Below are 21,963 nucleotides of genomic sequence, written 5' to 3' on the forward strand. Positions count from 1 at the left end.
GTGTGGGAGATGGAAAGACAGAGAGAAACATCAGTGTGAGAGGGACACATCGATTGGTTGCCTCCTGCATGAGCCCTGACCTGGGCCCCGGCCAGGGAGGAGTCTGCAACTTAGGTATGTGCCCTTGACCAGAATCAAACTGGGACCCTGCAGTCTGCAGGCAGAGGCTCTATCCACTGAGCCAAACTGGCTAGGGCAGGATATGACATTTATTAGCCCCTCCAGCAGCGGACCTCCATTTTTTCCTCCAGGAGTGAGATGGAAAAACCCTAGATCACCTTCTTGGATTCTTATTACCCAAGCAAGTAGCATACTGCAAGCTTAGCCAATGAGCGGTCAGAAAAAGTGTTTCCTGTGCAGCTCACACACAGAGGTGGGACTTCTGGTGCATGGCAGCTGCCAGGACCTCTCTCTCCAGCCCTTTGCAGCCACAGCAGCTTTGTCGAGAACGATGTCCAGAAGGTCATCTGGAAGACGTCTGGTCTAATTAGCATATTACCCTTTTATTAGTATAGATTGTCACATGTGCTTTCTTTTAATTTATATTTTCCTGTTATATATTTTTATAACCATTCACTTTTATTTTCCTTTAGCACTGTTTTAAGAATAGTAGGATTTGGAAATTGGGCCCATTCTGAAATATTTTGTGTTAATGAACCCTATATGTTATTGAAATATTTGTCTTATTGAAGAGGGATTTGAAACACTTGCATTTATTTATGGAAATGATGTATTTGGTCTTTAGTAATTCTAATTTATTTTTCTCATTTTTTAATGATTTCACTTTATTTCTTTGTTATTCTTCTGCTGCTATCTGTTCAAGATCCTGGTCCTCATTTGTACTAGAAATTGGCAATATATGCATCATTAGTGTCATCCCATACACCGGGAGGTCACAGGTTCCATTCCAGATCAGGGCACATACCTAGGTTGTGGGTTTGATGTTCTCTCTCACATTGATGCTTCTCTCTCTCTCTCTCTCTCTCTCTCTCTCTCTCTCTCTCTCTCTTTCTCTCCTTCCCCCTCTCTCTGAAATCAATAAGAATATCCTCTGGTGAGGATTTTAAAAGAAAGAAAATAAATTTACTTAGTAGTTGCAGTTACATTTAAAAAAAGAACCTATATCTTCCCACTTATCAACATCAAGAATGGAGAATATTAATTTTTGCCATGCAAAATGAGGAAATTGCATTCACTGTGGAGTGTTCAGATATCTGTTATTTTGAAATGATATTGATCTCTTAAAAATTATATTGTAAATTTACTTATACTTACATCTACATTTGTTTAGGTTCAATCTCATTACTAGCTCATTTATAAAAAATAAAATATTTCCCCATCTTGAAGTTATGTCGTTTGGTTCTAATTTTTTGTGAATAGAATATATTTAGACTCTAAGGTCTCTACCTGGTTACACTGAGATACAGGCATCTTTTGTTAATTTGTCAGGTAAATGGTAAACTTTCTATTTACAAGTAAATAGACAATTATTTCTTTCCATCATATATTTTAATCTGTTTATTTTAACCTATTCAAGAAATTTACTTGACATTTGATTTCCAATTTTTTACTTATGCACCTGTTATCTTATGTATAATTTGTATCTCTCTAGCCTACTACTCACACACAGGAATACACTATAATCGAGCGTGGCCCTGGAGCCAGTCTGGTAATTGGATTCCCTTACTACTTACTAGTTTAAGATCTTGAAAAATCATGAATTTTCCAAAAATGATGTTTTACCTTTGGTGGGCCCTTGAGTCTGGGTGACCTTCCCAAATGAAGGAACTGTGGCTGCTGTTCTTCAAAGATAACCCCAAAGACCAACTTTGCAGTATTCACATCCTGGGGTGCCTATGAATCTGGATAGCTTATGACTTGCTCTTGACCAACAGAACAAATCATGTGACCATGTCATTTCTAAAATTGGGTCAAAACAAAGCCTTAAAGCTCTCTCCTGGGCCTCTTAGAATGCTTCTTCTGGGAAAAGTGAGTCACCTACTAAGATATCCAAAATCCTGAGACTGCCAAGTTAGAGGCAGTCCAAGTTAGCCACACAAAAAGCTGTATATACAGAAAGATGACCAACCAGCCCCCCTTCTCCAGCCACACCAGGCAAATTATCAGCCATATAAGTGAAGAAGACTTAGTTTAAGTCAAGAGGTTGTGAGCTGATGTGTTATGCTGTAATAGATAACCAGCAAACAATATTAATTCTGACAAAATCTAATTTCTTGCTGCTTCATTCTATCTGATACAGCTGCAAGCTATCCAGCAGAATTTTCTTGATCTTTTTTAAGGCAAATGTTCAGGACTTTTTGTATAATTTACAACTTTTATATTTATTTCCCCCCCCCTTTTTTTTTTAATTAGTCATTTCAGCAGAATGGTAGAGGTGTGTAATTAGAATGCAATATTCAATTTATCTTCTATTCTAGAAGTGTGTCCTGACTAGCGCTTAAAGCTAATCAATTCTTTTTAAATAGTAAATCTAAATTCATCTGGCCATCCTCTAAACCAGTCTTTCCTTTCTGTGCATCCAATAAAAACAGACAAACTTCTTGTGAATCATTACTAAATCATTAGCTTCTCATAAAAAAGAAAAGAGCATATTCAACATAAGGTCCTAATGAATACTTTTAAAACTTTTAACCTTCTATGTTAAACCATGTCCCCTTACCTTATACCCTGAGATACCACTGGCTTTGCCCGGGCTTTGAGAAGTTTTATGCTAAAAACAACATAACATAAAAAGGGGGGAATCTATACATACGTGATTAACTGAGCAATGTCATGATGCTTTCTTCTAAGGAGGACATCCCCCCTCCATTTAGAAAAGTTTTCCAAGGTGAAGCTTGCATTTGGGGTGATCTTTATCTTATCCTCATCATTCCAGATTTCCATCCCCACTAAGGCCACATGAGTATTGAGCTTTTTATAAACCTGTCCAAAGAGAAAAAAATGACAAAACATCAACTTATAATGGTGACATCATCATTTAATATTCTCAATATACTTTAGATTTTCAAACTATTTATAACACCACTGTAAAAGCTTTCTTTCTAAACAAACTTGTGAATGGAAGTTACAATTTCTTTCTTGCAGAGGCTAGTATCCCCATTCTTAGGCAAAACAAACACCCTTAGATATTTCAGGTCTTTAAATTCCTTTTTTTTTTTTTTTTTGAGAAATGGTTCTTTTGAGACAAACCTTTTTTCTGTCTGCAACCTCAAGAAATATAATTTTCTATTAGTGATTCATTACTATTACTTCATTTAACTCAAATGCTTTGTAGCATTCTTAGATTCTTCATGTTTCAGAACTTAGCAAGGTTGAGTCAGTGCTGGTTTGGACAGTAGTAAAGAAACGTGCTATGTGGAAAAGTCCTACATCTGGAAGTCACGATGAAATAAATGGTCCTCTAATTCTGATAACTGAACTATAAATCAAATACACTACAATGCACATAGAATAACCTTTGGAAATAAGTTAAGCTTATGAGACAATATGCTTACTCTAAAGATAAAAACTTAAATAGCTGCTATAGTTTATAAAACTATAGTGCTGGTCAAAGGATGAAAACTGCCAATTTTATGATGAATAAGTTCTGGGGATTGAATGTAGGGCATGGTGATTAAAGTTAATATTACTATATCATATAATATAGTTGGAAATTGCTAAGAGAGTAGATGTTCAATGTTCTCCTCAAAATAAAGAAATGGTAATTATGTAACATGATGGAGGTGCTGGCAAACCTATGGTGGTAATCATTCCGCGATATATAAGTATTTCAAAGCAGTGCTTTGAACACCTTAAACTTACACAATGCTATATGCCAATTATATCTTTGAGATATACTGAAAAAAATCCACAGTGACAGGTGTTCTCCTGGGGCAACATTCTGCCACATTAAAAGTAGTTTGTAAAATAATAAAACATTTAGGAATATAACTATCACCAAAAGAGAAGTAAAAATCTAACAAGATTAAAATTCTCTCTATTATTCCCTCAGCTTCCTTATTCCTTTCTTGCTTTACTTTAGTCGCCTGACAAAACTCTAATCCTGGCTAAAGCTCACTCCCCACTCTGCCTGCCCCGCATCATGCCTCAGAACCCCGACAGGGAAAGCACGCCATGCTGACTGCTTCCACATGGAAGCCCTGACTGCTGACCTCAAGTGGTCTTTCCCACACTCCAGAAACCAGCTGCATTTCCAAAACCCATTCACTCTCTGCACATTGTTTTCATACTCTCTCCTCTTTCTTTGAAATTCTGACAGTTTCTTTTAAATCCTCACTTTAAATAGATGCCCCTGCTTATCATACTCATTAAGCGTCTAGAAGCAATCAGGAGAGAACTTCTACAAGCTCCTACCACCCATCTATCTACCCCGCTGGCCTACACGTGTTGGAACAACCCATGCCTCTCCTTTCTTATGATGAATGCTCTGTGAACTGAAGGACAACTCCTCTATTCATGTACCAGATCAAAGAGCTCTTCCAGCAACTCTTCCATCTTCCTTCTATGGAATTGTTTCCCATTAGTGGCAAAATGGGGGTTAGAGGATGAAAAGAGAATTTCTCTTTATGACCTTTCTCCCTCCAACTTAGGCTCCATTTCTCTGTTCCCCTTTATAGCAACTTCTGGGGAGAATTTTCCATATTTGCTGTCTCTAATTTCACTTCTCTCACTGTCTCTGGACTCACTCTAATCTTGATTTACTGTTGTACTCCACAGAAACTTGCATCTCCAGGTGACCAATAACCTCTACTTTGTTAAATGCAATGTCAATCCTTAGTGCTCAGAAGCATCTACAATCTTTGATCATTTTTCCTTTTATAGATTTCTGTTTCAAGTAGCTTCTAGGAGAACAACTCTCCTGGTTTTCCTCCTACCTCACTGTCTACTCCTTGGTCTCTATCAGTGTCTCCTCCACTCTAATCTCTCCTCAGAGAAGTACTTCAATGATCTGTCTTTGGGTTTCTTTTCTACTTATCTAGGCCCACACCCTTGGTGAGCCTGCACCAACAGTTTCTTGGCAAACTATTTCTAGAAAGCTCTAGATAGAAAATATCTTAAGCTTTGAGTCCGTGTACTCTGGGTTGAAACTATTCACCACCTCCAGCACTGTATCAGGAAAACAGCAAAACCGACCTTGTGCAAACAAATGGGGGTGGCTGTGTTTCACTAAAACTTTATTTTGTAAAAAGGCTGCAGGATGGATTTGGTACACAGGCTACAGTTTTCTGACCTGTGCCTTCTCTATCTGTGCTGGGGACTTACAGATTTATATCTTACAGATTTACATAAAAACTCCAATCTTATATTTGCAGCATTTCTACCTGGAAATCTTTATACAAAAGGATTTCTCAATGTTCATTTGTCCAAAATGAAAATCCTCATCTGTCCTCTGAGTCACCATCCCCTCCCATTTTCCCCCGTTGTTTGTTCATTAAGTCAAAACCCTTGATGTCACTTGACTCTTCTCTTTTCTATTTTTGTAATTCTTATCTCCACACACGTCATAACCCTGTGAGCTATTCTCAATAGACCCATTATCACTGCTTTTTCTCTAACCACCGTCATCTCTTGCCTGATTTATGGCATAATTCCCCTGTCTCATCTTGTTTCTGCCCTTGCTTTCCTTCCTTTTATTTTCAACACAATGGCCAAGATCATCTTTTAAGAACACACATCTGACCATGTCATACCTCAGGCTCCCAATGTTCTCCTCACTCATGAAGTCCTTACACAGAACCACCAGGCCTTCAGGTTTTGGCCACTGCTACCTGTCAGATGTCATCTCCTCTCACCCTTGCACAGGTTTACTACATTCTGGCCACAGTGGCCTTTCCACTGTTCCTCAAACATGACAATCTAGGTTCTGCCCTCAGATCCTTTGCTCTGCTTTGCCCACCTCCCATTAGGGTCAGAGATAATTCCTTCAAGTCTCTACTCAATTGTCACCTTATTAGAGAGACCTCCTATTTAACATGGCACCTAAGATGAATCTCTCTCATCTCTCTCTCTCTCTCTCTCTCTCTCTCTCTCTCTCTCTCTCTCTCTCTCCCTCTCTCTCTCTCTTTATTTTTCTTTATAGCAATTATCACCATCCTACATACTCTTTATATGATTTATGTGTCTCCTTAAACAAAAATGTAAACTCCCCTGAAGCAAAGGATATTTGTCATTTTTGTTCCTCACTTTATTTCTGTAATTTCAAAAAGTATCTGGCACAAAGTTGATGCTCAAAAAATATGGCCAGTACTTGGGGGTTTCCTTAAGAGGAGTGAGTCACCATGATCTTTGTGGTGAGAAGACAAAATAGGACCTTGGCCACTGAATCCACTTTTATTTTCTTTCTATCCTTAGATGATGTGTAGGACACTACAAAGCGACCAACCCTTTTCAACTAAGCAGGCTAACTCTATGCTCAAGTAATAAACTAAATATTACTATTTAAATCTTTTAAAAAGGTTAGATTATAAAATCATGTTTAAAGAGCAGATCAGCAATGATGTAATCAAAATGGGCTTGGAATCTGACCAATCTAAGTTCAAATTTTATTTCTATCATTTTTCTATTTTTGTGATTTTAGAAAAGTTACTTTGCTTCTCAGAATCTGATTTCTTTGCTATAAATTAGGTTTGGTAATATTTTAGTGTTGTTTGATGATTCAATGATAAAACGTACTGAAAGATGTTATTGTGCCACAGCTTGCCTTATTTTGCTTATTTTATTTTCTTCCCGTGATTGGCTTTCCCTTGAGACTTGTTTGTCAGAATTTTTATACTGGGCTTTGGGAAAAGAAAAACCATGCAGACACCTGTATACCTTCATGGAGCTGAGACTAGTGTGCCAAATAGGTGAGAAATGTCTCTGTCCTGTAATATTAATATTTAATTAAGTAGCAAAGGTCGTGGTCACCCTTCAAGAGGCAGTCATCAGTATTAGTCTTAAGAGTGTTGACTTTCTTTCCCTGCTTCACGAGTACTCACAGAAACACCCAATGTTACTGCCTAGCAAGAGTTAAAATTACATCGAATAAAATGCATCATACCATGTTGACGTAATTGGCCATCTCAAACACCCTCTTTCTTATTTTCTCTGGATCTTGATTGTACTTTTTAAACTAAAAGACAACCAAGACGAAAAAAAATGGGCATTGATAGGAATAAACATAATGGGAAGGTTTAAAAATAAAGGCATTCTCAGCTTATTTTACTTATCCGTGTTTATAATCCATGATCAGTTACAAAAAGTTAGAAACAAATTCTTCCTTATTTTTCTAACCATATTAAAGCATTTTAGGAATAGAGATGATGTTTCATCCCCTAAAGTACTAACTCAGTGTAAAGCTTTAAGATTTAATTACAAATGTATTTCAGCTAAATACCATCATTCCCTAATTTGTGCAGAATCAGAGCCAGGAATAGATTATTCATTTAAAAAATATGAACAGTAAATGAATTCAGTATAATAAGAGTGGTCAAAGTTTTAGAATCTGAACTAATTAACTTGTGTTATCAAAGTACAGAATTTTTCCTTTGAGATCATACATGTGGGTCTCAGATTTAGAACACACAATATATGAAAATGCATTCTTATAAAGAAGTTAGACAATGAGTATTATAAGAAAGCGCTTTTTTCCAGAAGATCCTATTCATTTGCCCTTTATATTTACCACTTCCTTATGAACATAAAATCTAATTTACCAATGACTTAACTAGTAAACAGAAGCCAAAATGACAAAGAAATTTAATTGGAAACTGAGTCTGGAGCTCTAAAGATAAAAAGAAAGGACATTAGAGTATAAAAATGTATTGTAGGCATATCATATCCAGTGCCCATTCCTGGAAAGAAGAAATCGTATCAGTCTAATTATATGTCAAATTTTTCATAGGTTCAGAACAATTGGTAAAAAAGAATTACTCATAATCATGATTTTTAAAAACCAATCCATAGAGCTAATACTCACATAATAAGTTAAGGTAGGAGAGGATTTAAAAAGACACATTTATTGATATAGTTACCTCACCATTATCCAGGACCAAATAATATTCTATGTATTTCTTTTGTTCCCAAAACTTCTGGTCATTTAATTTCTGCAATCAATATAACAAGAAAAATTATTAAGACAAGATCTTTCTCTGTAAGATTCTTTCTTTTATGAGATTGGTTGTTGTCTGGGGATAAAGGAAGATAAGATTATGATGTTAATTCTAACTAATAAGCTAGAATTATCTATAGACAGGCTCAGAATGTCAGGGCTAGGAGAGATGTCAGCGATATGCTAGCCCAACCCCTTTGTTTTACCAAACAAAGTGATTACACAACTAGTAAATAGGAATGCTGGAATTAAAAGTGTTCGGAGGTTTTTGAACAGTGGACGTTCCCACTATCCTGCTATGAAATAGACAAACTTTGACTTCAGGGTCCTCCTTGTGTTTTTGTTGTGGAGTATCCTTTTATTCCTGTTCCAGGGAACATCCTCTTCTTTACCAATGGTGCCATGCCCAAAGCCACATGACACCTAGTCTGTCCTTTTCTTCCCAGAAAGAGCTGGATCTCTTTCCTACATTCTAAGCTTCCCTATTTTCTGTTCCTTTCTCTCCACAATAAAGCAAAACAACAACAATGAAAACATATTTCATAGTGATTGTCCCATTGAAAAGTAGCAGACATTATTTGTATTAAATAATAAACCATCAAAGTTTATTATGTTGGATTTCTAGAAGTGCTTGTCTTTTAACGGGTAAGTTTCCATTAACAAAAAAAAGAGTCCTGAAGGTAGACTTTTAGCTATTATCTAATGATAATACTTACCTCCCACCCTCCATGGGAGCAATAAATTTATTAGCAATTGCTGTGCACCAGCAGCGCTCTGGGATCTAGGGATATAGCAGTGAAATAGACATGGGCCGTGCACCGAAGGAGCTCACAATAGGCAAATAAACACCGACATATCAGATGGGCATTATGAGGGCCTCCGTTATTTAGAGGAAGGATAACAGTGAGAGGAACTGAGAAGGCATAGCACTGGTGAGGTAGGAGGAAAACAAAACAGAGAGAGAGAAAGAGAGAGAGAGAGAGAGAGAGAGAGAGAGAGAGAGAGAGAGAGAGAGAGAGAGAATGGAAGCATGGTTATTTGCACATGATTAGCAAGGAATTGAGACAGAGACAAGAGGTCTGTACCAGCTAAACCAGGAGATCAGCATTCACATAGGTAAGAGTGGTTCTTCTGGCTGGTAGCATTCAAACACCCAGCACATTGAACCCAACAGAGATTTGATTTTATTCGGACCAGTTCTGCCCACTGCTTATGGGTCCCCCAAATGTTTACAAGAGATGATCTTTTGTAACTGAAAGTTGGATTCCATATATGAAAGCACATTCTAAGCTGCCATAAGCAGATCCTATATTTACCTTCCTCACTGCCACATCCTCAGCACCTATGGCAGTACTTGAAGAAAGATTGGTTGAATGAATTCATTCATGAAGGCAGCAGGATATTTTACCTCAAAGTAATAATAATACTTTACACTGCTGTTTTATGTTAGAGTATTGTGAAAGTTGCCTGCTCCTAGTTGATCCATAAGTACTTCTTTAAAAAAAATCAATGTACAATAAGGTTTTAATGTCTCTATAACCTATTAGTTTCAACAATGATTGTAAAGTTTCAGCAATGTGCAGTTGCTAAGACTAGAACCCAGGGAAGACAGGACAGAATACATGAGAGTGCATGAGAGTGTTCCAAATAAAAATAGAGGTATGCATACGACCAGGCTGGTAGCAGGTGGGGTCACATTCTTCTGAGATGTATGTGCCCATATCATGTCATCCATCCCACAGGTGCTGTGAGCCTTCTTTTCATCAGGCTCATGCTTGAAGAGTGCATGCTCCTGTTCATCCTGATTTGCAGGGCTTAAAGGTTCAATGAAGTACCTTTCATCTCCCTGACTGAAGTAGCCCCTAAAAAACATGAGAGTCCAGGCTTCTTAAAAAATATTTCTGTATTTGAGTGCGATAGACTTAGAGACTCAAAAAAGTTACCATTGCCAAAACATTCTAAGCTCATGGCAGTAGAACACAGTGTAACATTACAGCTGAAGATCCCCTTAGAAATTATCCAGACTTATTCTCTCTATGAGGAAATGGAACCTATGGGGAGAAATGACCTCTGCAATGTCATATAGCTAACCTAAGTCAGAGCTGGCACTAGAATAAAATTTCCCGACTCTTGGTCCAGTGTTCTTCTAATTCCCTTGCCTTGTCTGCTCTCAGGTGTACTGAAAATGGAAGAGATCTGTAGTCTTATATATCAGGGTTAAAACTCTGGGCCTATCACTTATTAGTGGCAATACCATGGGAAATTACTTAAACTCACATAGCTTCATTTTCTCTATCTATAAAATGAGAATAATAATACATACAATAGAATGGTTATAAAAATTGAAGGAGATAATATGCAAAGCATATGATCAATGAATAATGCCAATTTCATCTTAATTCTCTCTGCTGAAGCCCCAAGCTAAGATTCATTGGACCATATTTAGGGAACATTCATTATTCATTAAGCATTGAACTAGAGGCAGGTGGTAAAGACAGTCATTGTCTCTCCTCTCATAGAGCTTATATTCAAATGAGGAAGATAGATCTTGATTAAATAATTACATTTGACCCACAAATATATATATATAATTATATGACATATATGTAATATACATAATTAAAGCAGATAATTTCTAAGAAGAAAATCACAAGAACATACAATAGGGCAAATGGATTTATTATACATAGAATTAGAAGAATAAGAGGTGACTGGAGAGATACATTGGGGGATTGATTGCATTGGTCTGCAAATGTGGCAGTAGAGAGAGAATGTTTAGAACATATTTAGAACATATAATCAATAAGGCTTGATAATGGAATAAAATAGGTAATTGAAAAGCAATAAGTCATCAAGAACCTAGATTTCTGTATTGGGCAAGTAGTTGGTTGATTATTTACTGTGATAACAAACACTGGAAAAATACCAGATTTTAGAGAAAATCACTAGCTTCATTAAGATTTCATTAAGATATACAGATATAGAAGATATATGGAGATAAGAAAGAAAAAATTAGATATTCAAGTCTGGGTATGGGAAGTCTAGATATTTTATTATTGACAGACACATGGGGAGTCCTTAGTACAGAGCAAAAAATGGATAAGCCTGGACAGGACAAACTAGAGATTTTAGAGCGAAGAGAGAAGGTGAAGAGGAGCTCCCCTTTTCTAAAGGTTCCGAATTTAAAATTGGGACTCAAAACCTATATTTTGAAAGCAAGCAACCAGTCAAAAAAAAGCAACTCAAAGCAATTCAGGTTTTTAATTTATGAACTACTATCAAGAGGGGCCATGTTTCCTTCAAATTTAAAAATTTTTAGTCCTTAGAATTCATATTTCCCTATAGTAAAATTATATATATATAATTTATAAGGCCCGGTGCATGAATTCATGCACAGTGGGGTCCCTCGGCCTGGCCTGCGGGATCAAGCCAAAACCAGCTCTCTGACATCCCCCGAGGGCTACTGGATTGTGAGAGTGCACAGGCCAGGTCAAGGGACCCCGCCGGTGCGGGGCTGGGAGGACGCGGGAGGTTGGCCAGTGAGGAGGGACCACAGGAAGGCTCCAGGGCGTGTCCAGCCCATCTCACTCAGTCCCAATCAGCTGGGCCCCAGCACAAGCTCACCTAATGGTCGGAGCATCTGCCCCCTGGTGGTCAGTGAGCATTATAATGAGCAGTTGAGTGGCCTTAGCATATCATTAGCATATTAGGCTTTTATTGTATAGGATATATTATTGTTGGCACTCTTACAGATGTTCCCCATTTCTTTGGGTTTATTAAACACACATACACACCCAGTCATCAAAGATGCATACAAACTATTCATGGAGTCTTACCTTAGACCTCTGCATGTGCTGATGCTAGCTTCAGAAATTTTTGCATTAACAATATGTCCTTGATAATAACAGTCATCCTAAAGGAAAGAGAAAAGGGATTTTAAAAAGGAAAGTGTGCATGTTTTTTAGACGATTGCTACATTTAAAATTGAAATTTTGAAATAAGATCGATAATGCTTTAAAGTCATTTTATGCTGAATAACAATCAACTTAAAGATAGTAAAAACATTTTTAAAGTTTTTTATGGTTGAAATCTTTAATATTTAGGTAATGATCCCAAATGCTTACAGATTGCTAACTAAATGTTGGTGTAAATGTTTGTGTTGCAGATAAAGGAAAACAGGTTGAATACAGCCTGGAAGCAACAAACATAGATGTATGTTTAAAACCTGAGCTCCTAAACCATTAGACATTTATTCCTTTCTTTGACTAATCAGTCAACCACTCATTATTTTTTTAACAAGTATGAGTTTTTCCAATGAATGTGTTATTTCTTGATTTATCTAAAGAGTCTCACCAGACTAATTGGATTAGTACAGCACTCTCTGCCTCCATCAGCAAAATGCACAACGCTCACCCTTTTTCTTGTCTGTGCTCCTTTCAAGTAGACCTTTCTACTTTGGGAAAGATGAAGTATTGGCCTATGTAAACCCCTGTGCCACTGCATAATTTTATAATTCTACCATTGAGGGAATAGTCTGGACTTTGAGAGACTAGATGATTTAGTGATCATATGTAATTTTCTACTCTTCTAATGAAAATAAGAAGTTCCTTCTGTCCACTTTCCTATAGGGAGCCCTTGAAGGCTGGAAGGGGTTACCATGTTTGTAAAGGAATGACTGTTTTTGTCAAGCTCTCCAAATGATGGAGGATCAATCAAGAAATTACTACTAGCCTGGCTGGTGTGGCCTGGTGGTTGAGCTTCTACCCAGAAACCTGGAGATCTCAGTTTGACCGCCTTGCCCTGCCCCAGTCAGGGCACATGCCAGGGTTGCAGGCTGGATCCCCAGAAAGGAGTGGGCAGGAGGCAGCTGATCAATGATGTTTCTCTCTCATTGATGTTTCTATCTCTTTATCCCTCTCTCTTCTGCTCTCTCTAGCAATCAATTTTAAAAAAATATTTAAAAAAGAAAGAAATTACTATTAAATAAAGCACTGATGCTATACATGCTGCTTCCCTTTCACTCCTTGTTTGGCAATGACTGCATTTGGATGTGTGGGTCGTACCCCAATTAACAATAAATCTAGGGTACTCCATCTTACCATGATCTGTGGGCTGGAGGTGACCTCCTTTCCTGTGGAATTATAATGTGTTTCCGTGTAGCCTGGTGCCAAGAGATCTCTGGAGACAAAGAAAAAAGTCATAGTTACTCATGCTAATTACAAAGTTCAGTGATCAAAGTGAGAGCTTTCCCTGGGTGTGCAGTGAAGTTCTAATTCCTGAGGGCCTCGTCCTAACCCCTTACAAGTTCAGGCAGTTGTGAGTAGTAGGGAAAAATGTCTGCTTTGTTGTCCGACTTTGCTTACTGGCCTGAAGAAAGACTTGAGGAAGAAATGAAACTGAGGGGAAAGTTGGTAAATAGTGGCTGAAAAGAGTGCTGTTCCTCACCAGTTGAAGGTAACTGCATTTCCTAGCCCTTCAGTCACCAGTGACTGTTCAAGTTTATTGAAAATTCCCTTGCATTTCGCAGTTAGGATCCTCCCAGCATTTCTGCCGAGCCTTCTTAAAATTCTTTCAATTACTCTCTAGAAAATAGGAGCCTGACTATATTTTTAAAAGAGGTAGGGCAAAGAGAAAAGGAAGTAATGACTGTGTATTAAGTGCTATCTCTGTACTGGCCACTGGGTTAGACTTGTTACATGAGTCATTCAATATAATCTCTTCAACAATCCTACAAAATAAATATTATTCTCTATTGTTTGGATGAGATTAAATAGTTCAGTGGCATAGAATCATGTTTAGGTCTGCCTTAATCCCAAGCCTGTTTTCCTTCCATTACAGTACACTATTTCCAAACTCCAGACAGTTGTGTTTTTTTGTTTTTGTTTTGCAAAAGGTGATATTCTATTTGTCTATCTTGCTGTCCTATATGGAACAATTGAGGAATTGAAATAAATTGAAAGCACACATTAAGAAATTGTTTTTGAAATAGTGTATCTATAGGGTAATCAGGATTTGGGTAAGAGCTTAGGCAGTGAAACTTGAAAAGAAACGTTGAATTTGATGAACTGGGTGGAGAGGAACGAGCCTAATATAACATATGAGAGAAATGGGTGGGTTAGTGGGCAGCTGAGTAGGAAGGGCATTGGTGTTGAAATCAGGAAAGCCCAACTCTGGTTTTACCATTGACTGGGTTCTTTGGCCCTAGAGTTTATTTAACTTTTATATGTCTTATTTTTTTACCAATGAAAATGGTTGCAAATTGCTTTAAAATCTAATCTTTCAGTGTTAGAATAATAAAATGAAATAGTGTAGGGGAAGAGTTAAAAATCTATAATTATTTCATTGAATTTGATAAAATGTATGTCTGTTTGCACCTCATTTAGTTTGTTTTATTCCTATAACTATCAAAATACTAGTAAACTGTGTTTTACCCAATATGTTTCTACTACTTCAGTAGGAACAAATATTCATTGAAACTCTTGGGCCAGTAGAGAGCAAAAGCTGATTAGCCAGGGTTCACGTGAGACATAAGTAATTGGTGAGGATTATATCAGAAGTAAAGACACTTACTTGGATTTTTTCAAATAAAGCACTGCCATTTTCCCGTTAACTGTCATTTTATACTTCAATTCAGTTTCATATTTTTCCTGCAAAAATGTAAAAACATTTGCTGGCAATTAAAACACACACACAAATATTTATTTTGCTAGGTCTATCTGTTTAATCATTAGCAAGCAATGACTGCTTTTCCTTAACATTAGTGTGTATAATGCCAAATATCGGCTTCTGCCTCTCTTAACAAATCTAACAACTTTGCCAACCAAGTAGATAAATTACATTGAGACCTTTATATACATCCATCTTTTCCTCCATCCATCCATTCATTTACCCATTCATGCATTTTACAAATATTATTTGAGTGCTTGTTATTTGTAAGATATGGCTTGGTTCTGGAAATTCAACTCAAAGCAATAAAAATTGGTACTTACTGTCATAAAGCTTATAATCTTGTAGAAAAACAGACAATAACTGTGAGTTATGTTGTATGATAAATGATATAAATATGGAGGCAATGTGGGATGTCTAACATCTTAAAGGTAGGAAAGGCTTTCCTGAGGACATAATGCATAAGCTGAGGTATGAATTAGCCAGGTGAAGCATGGCAGGGAAGTTATTTGAGAAGGATTAGTTTGCGCACAGACCCGAAGACCTTTAAGGATCTCACTGATGCTTTTTAGTATGAGATCTTTTTAAGGCTAAGCGGAGGTCAGAATATGGGCAAAACCAACAAGAATATGTACCCTGGGGCAGGAAGAAGCCCTCGGGAAGAAGAGTCTCAGGTATTCAGAGAAAGGAAAATATCACCTCAAGTAAACCATGTAGATTAGGAGAACTGTCATAAGTTTCAACTTATGTCTACGGGGAGAACGATAGAGGACTATACAGGGCACTTTAACGATCACATTGGGTATTGAGTTTTGAGTTTGTTGTGTAAAACTAGGTTACTAGTCATGGTTACACACAACACCTAATAATTCACTGGGAAGTGCCAAGGCATTGCTATTAAAGAGATCTAAAAATGGCAACAACATGTGATTGAGAACCACTTATGAGTGCTCTTCTCTCTGCTGTTGCACCTAAGCCAACTTTTCTTCTCCCTTCCCTCTCCTGGCTACAACAGTACCAGAGCTCATCGAGGGACGATAGTGAATTAGACCCATCAGGTCAGGGATATTATGCAGAGATTTACCATCTCCAAGGTCAGGTATTTTGGCCCATATTTCTTTTTAATTATCAATTATTGGTGTCTTCCCTGGGATCAAAAGTGCATGACTATAAATATCCTATACTGTGGGCCTAAAGGTGGGGAGGCTGCTGTAACTTAGTTCATTTTCATAAATAACAGGATGTGGGAGAAATCCTGAGGATGAAAAATAAAATCCATGGGGAATTGCTCTAACCACTGGTTAGAAAGGCCATCTGTATATATAAAACTCTGATATGCAAATAGAACCAACGGTGAAACAACCGAACAGCTTGTGGCTATGACATGCGCTGGTCACCAGGGGGGGTGTGCGAACATGGTGGGCACTGGCTGGGGCGGGATGGTGGAGCAGGTGAGCTGGAGCACCAGACCAAGGTGGGGTACTGGTCGCTGTCATTGGGGCGAGCCTCTGGTGGTTACTAAAAATTATTTGCTCCCATGCGCCATGGTCCTGCCAGGCACTCGCACCCACTGCCAGTGCCTGGTGCCAATCCTGATCGCTCGGCGCTGTCAGTGGGCAGCTGCCAGCCCTGATTGCCCCTAAGGGCTTCTCCACTTCCCCTTGCTCCTTAGGGGCAATAGGGGCCGGCAACCACCTCTCGCACCCGCTGCCAGCTCCAGAGCCGCTGCTCACACATGCAGCTGGTGCTGGAGCCACCAACTGCACCGGCTGCTGGTGCCTGGCACCAGTCCTGATCGTTTGTCACCATCAACGGGTGCAAACAGTGGCTACCAGCCCCAATTGCCCCTGAGGGCTTCTCCACCTCCCCCTGCAGGCCCCACTCACACCCGCTGCTGGTGCCGACCCAATCGCTCTGCTCCATCAGTGGTTGTGAGCAGGGCCAGTGCTGCCATCAGTGCGTGGGAACAGTGGCAGTGGGAGAGGGGCTGCCAGAAGACAGGGGACTGGGGGGTGTGGTAGGAAGGGCCCGGCAGGGGCATGAAGGATGGGCCGAGACCAACCCCTGTGCCCACCCCATGCTCACTGCCCACAGTTCCTTTCAAGGTGCATGAATTCATGCACTGGACCCCTATTCTATTTAGTATAGAATAAAAATATTAGGAGGATACAAGATATGAGCTTCTAATCAGAAGAGCCTTCCAGATAGCTGCTTCTATTAGCAATGGAGCTTTAGTGGAGCTTTACTTAAAACATTATTTAGAGGCTGTTTTAGAAAATAATCATTGCTTTTGGAATGGGAGTTTAGCTGACACTAGTATATAGATTTTGGATGAAAGGCAACAGCAGGGAAGAAAACCAGAGTCTGTATGAAAGAGGGTGCACTGGGCGAGGTTATAACTGTACTTCTCAAGTACAAGTCCACAGTGAAGAGCAATGCCTGTTAATAGGAAATGTGCCCAATTTGTGTTCTATCTGGGTTCTAAACTAAGGGTTGGGAGAGGGGAAATGAACCTTGATTTGGAGAGAATCTACTAGAAGGAAATGATGTGAAGTCTATTGAATAAGTTTAGTTGGTCATAAATGTGTGTGTGTGTGTGTGTGTGTGTGTGTGTCTAAATTTTCTCCAGAAAAAATGCCATGGCTAAGGTTTAGAGTGTGTACTAAGATGGCCATAGTCCTGGATGATTCAAAATATGAGCAGATGTGTAGATCTATGAGATCAAGATGATGCCCATGGGTACACATGACCTAGCAAAAGAAACCCTACAGGTTCCAGGGAAGATCTTAATTCACGCCTTGCCACAACATACAGAAAATCTGAGACTTCTACAAACCCTGGTGAACCTAGCTAAGGTCTAAAATTGTTCCTAATAAGAGGAAGCATTATGCTGTCAGATATTTTATTTTATGGCATGAGCCAAAAGCAAGACAGTTTTGGCCTCTAGGAAGTGTGTGAGCTGGAGGCTGAACTCTAGGAAGAATAGTGACCACCTTTTGAATGTAAGTTCCCAACATCAGGGACTTTGGTTAAGTATCTGTTGAGTAAATGTTTATGCAGCTGTTTGGGCAACGTACTCCAGTTACACTCCTTTATTCATTTGTCCATCTGTCTACTTATTTACTTGTTCATTTATTTAAATACTTATTTAGTTTCCCTATGCTGTGTATATAAAATACAGTAATAACTATAATCTATAATCATGAATAAAACATTCAAGGTTCTATCCTGATGTTTAGTGTCCCCTCCAGAAAGTTTTCAAAGGATTATTTTATTCCAACACAAATTGTAAGTTATATAGTCAGTCACGATAAAGTTAGGAAAATGGAGCCAAGCTTCAGGCACAGCTGACAGGTAACACTGTTGCCTGAGTCTCTGGTCCAGTAGAAGACACAGCTTTATAATAATAAGTACATGAGACATGGTTAATATAGCCTGAGACCTAGGGGGCATCGATGGGATGCAGAGATACCCTTGGTCACATACATTATGAATTCTGGATGTTTCAAGTAATTGCTCATCAGTTCTTTGCACAAGAAAGACCAATAGTCTCAATACAGAATCCACAAGAATAACCTCCAAGACCTTGGCTTATATCGATGGCAGTATTTTTTTTTTAAATATATTTTATTGATTTTTTACAGAGAGGAAGGGAGAGAGATAGAGAGTTAGAAACATCGATGAGAGAGAAACATCGATCAGCTGCCTCCTGCACATCTCCTACTGGGGATATGCCCGCAACCCAGGTACATGCCCTTGACCGGAATCGATCCTGGGACCTTTCAGTCCGCAGGCCGACGCTCTATCCACTGAGCCAAACCGGTTTCGGCAGATGGCAGTATTTTTATTAGTCATAATCCGTACTTGAGCAAAAAGAGAATATTCTATGTTAGGGAAAAGAATGTGCCTGCATGGCAGATAAGATGCCACTAGCTTTTCTAGGCATGTTTAGTAGACAAGTATGATATGGCAGAAATCAGCAACCCTGACAGGGCAGGATTGAAATATCAGACATGCAGCAGCTTGGGGTCTTATATTTTAGAGGGGACAAGGGCTGGAATCCCAGAGAGACATCTCTGCTATGTTTGTAGATGTTCACAGGGAGATCACAAAAGCCACATGGTATGACTGCTAGATAAAATACAGGACACCAGTGAAATAAGGATGCTGATAAACAGTGAATGATGTTTCAATATCAGGATGCCCCATATAATGGAGAATATTTATAGGAAAAAAGCATGAATGGTTTATCTGACATTCACATTTAAGTGGATATTCTGTATTTTTATTTACTAAATCTACAGGACAGGGAATGAGAGATGAGGGTGAAAGAGGGACAGACACATGCCAAAGACATAGAAAACACTTTTCTTGTTGGCCTGGGCAGTTTCAAACCAGAAAACAAATACATACACTCTCCTAGAAATATACACACGACACACATCACCACTAAAATAAGAGACAGAAAAAAAAATCCAGAGCCAAATGGTATAACATTGACCATGACTAAAGCATGTGTTTAGAAAAGGGATCTATCTGTCACAAAGAATGTAAGATGGCCTGGCCAGAGGCGCTTAGTTGGTTGAGCATAGTTCCATGCATCGAAAGGTTACTCGTTCAATTCCAGGTCAGCATACAGACTTGAATGGGTTCAATACCTGGTCGAGGACCTCCCCCCCCTCCCCCTCCCCTCCCCCTCCCCTCCCCCTCCTCCTCCCCCTCCCCCTCCCCCTTCCCCTCCCATATTCTCAGGTGAGGATTTAAAATTTTAATTTAAAAACTTTAATTCAAGAACTCCATAAGAAAGGGCATACAAGCTATGCACACATATTTTTAAGAAAGGCCTTCAGGATACTCAGGGAGACTAAAAAGGAAGTTATGCTGAGAAGCTGGAAGATAACAAAATGGCTTAATAAGCCATAGCATTAAATATAAAATGCCTTAAAAGTTGGTCATATGAAGTAGAATATGATAGGTTACATAGGATAACATCATAGCATAAACTTGAACAGGGAATAATTATTGCATCCTGCTTTGATTTTTGTGTAATTACCTTGAAATAGCCATATGAGACAAGCACTACGGTTGTTGTCATCTCACTTTCACACAAAGAATTTGAAGTTCCTGTGTGCCTAAATTTACACAGGAAAGATTAACAAAGCTAAGACATGAACCCAAACAGGCCCTCTAATTCTGATACTTTGCACTTTCCCTAGGGATCAGGAAACCAGTTTCATACTGCCAGTTAACAGAACCGCTGACTAGATAAATATGTATTTGCAGTAAATATCAAGCGCATTGCATTCATCTACTCAATCATTTAACAAATTGGTTGAACATCTAGTATGTGTCAATAACTTTCATTATTGTTTTTCATCAAGATAGATTATTCGGAAGCTTAAATTTATTTTTATAGTTATGAGGAACTCGCTATAGAACTGTGATGAAAAACACTGGACATGTACTCAAATTGTTCTCCAAATATTCAGTGAAGAAAAGTATCTGGCATTATCAAGGGGGGGAATATGAGCTTCCATCTCACAATAGAGGATGCAAGTTATTATTTATGTCTCATATATCTGGGCTTTCCTGACGCCCCACAAAAGAGTTCCAGGTGTAGGGAATTAGAAAATTATTGTTGAATGAATCATTATGTTGTAGCTTTCCTCTTTTGACTGAGAATGTGTCATTCCATTAATTAGTAAGAATTATACAGACTTTAATAGCTGCCTTTTTGGAAAGGACAGAGGAAAATGTCATGTTTAATTACAGTAATTAATCTTGGTATGCATATATGCATGCATTTATCCACAATACCTTATTTTCTGCATCAGTTTTAAAGTTCATGATTTTGTTTATATGTGTATGTATAAATAGAGAGATAACAAATTGTATCAAATTTCTTTGTGAGTACACAGAATAAATTATATATGACCATAAGAATGTTAAATTTTCCTGTCTCTGTAACCTTGGACAGTTTAATTTAACCATCAGAACCTTAATCTGAAAAATAAGGTAGAATATTACATTATTTTAAAGATTAATAAATATAACAGTTCAAAAAATCAAATACAAATGTGTACATATGTGTATATGTATTTGTATATTACATATAATTATATATTTCTATGTACACCATGTGCATTTATACATTGTATGTATGTGTATTTTGTATATATATATATATATATATACACACATATATATGTATATATATATATATAAATTCAAGATTTTTTCTCTGTTAAATCAAAAGCTGTACCTGTTGATGTGGCTTCTTGACCTCTCGTTTATACAGTGGATGAAGTCTTTTGGGGTAAACCACTTCATACTTCTTTACTCCACGGAGTTCTCTTATAGCATTTACTGAAAAAAAAAAGTAAGTAAGAGAAGGTTTAACTAATAAGAACTAATAGTCTGGTCAGAAATGGTCATCTTTAATGCATTTCTGGTGAATGGTGTCTCCCACCGAGACTTTGAGTTATGTCAGAGAGTTATTAAAGTGCAGACACCAAAAGAGATCCACAAAATCAGAGACTCACTCTTCCTTTCAAATCTTTACTTTAACTTATCCCTTTAAATATTTCCCCACTGAGAATATTTTTTTTTAAGTTTTTCTACTTCTCTTTGCTATCTTGGATCCCCGCAGAAGAATAGAGCAAACAGTATAGAGTCTACTCTATACTATAGACAAAAGCTAGTCAAGGAAGGCAGAAGCCAAATGAACCCTCTAAGAAGCTAAATCAGTGTCAGAATGGTAGAATTGAAGCACTCTCAAAACTACAATGTTAGAAAAATGAAATAACTAATGGGTGTCATTTCAGATTCTAAGATATTTTCCTTGGGCTTCCCAAAAGCAATGCTTTACATTACTGAAAGAAACAAAGTCAGTCAGAAAAGGCTCCAATACCAGCGCCATGGAATGGGCAGGCTCTTTGCAGCACAGATACACCTTCATTTTTGCATACAACATATGAAAAAATATTTTTAAAAAATTAGAGACACAGACAGTTAGAACACTTTACTGGCCTGGAAGGAAATGTCTGAGCCTGCTGTTACCTTAAAAGAGAATTGAAAAGTTATCTCATTTAACCTCCTTTCTGCATCTTGAAATCTCATCTCAATATTGAATCTAGAAGTTATTTTTGAGAGATATTCAGTTCTTCCAAAGCTAACACTGGAATTTC

General features: G+C 38.0%; 1 protein-coding gene across 1 annotated transcript in view; it reads right to left on the bottom strand.

Annotated features, from left to right (window-relative positions):
* The window catches only part of ADAM28 (ADAM metallopeptidase domain 28), a gene marked incomplete at its 5' end in the record, with an annotated part of 43,906 nt that extends 22,172 nt beyond the window's left edge, over nucleotides 1-21,734 (bottom strand). The window contains 9 exons of the mRNA XM_081091310.1: nucleotides 2,774-2,943; nucleotides 7,061-7,132; nucleotides 8,034-8,105; nucleotides 9,780-9,972; nucleotides 11,947-12,023; nucleotides 13,210-13,288; nucleotides 14,681-14,757; nucleotides 21,039-21,142; nucleotides 21,650-21,734. Coding sequence (XP_080947436.1) covers nucleotides 2,774-2,943; nucleotides 7,061-7,132; nucleotides 8,034-8,105; nucleotides 9,780-9,972; nucleotides 11,947-12,023; nucleotides 13,210-13,288; nucleotides 14,681-14,757; nucleotides 21,039-21,142; nucleotides 21,650-21,734 — 929 coding nt within the window. The remainder of the gene's footprint in view (nucleotides 1-2,773; nucleotides 2,944-7,060; nucleotides 7,133-8,033; nucleotides 8,106-9,779; nucleotides 9,973-11,946; nucleotides 12,024-13,209; nucleotides 13,289-14,680; nucleotides 14,758-21,038; nucleotides 21,143-21,649) is intronic.
* Nucleotides 21,735-21,963: the final 229 nt, after the last annotated feature.

Source organism: Myotis nattereri (assembly GCF_964212035.1).
Source record: "Myotis nattereri genome assembly, chromosome: 5".
Lineage (NCBI taxonomy): Eukaryota > Metazoa > Chordata > Mammalia > Chiroptera > Vespertilionidae > Myotis > Myotis nattereri.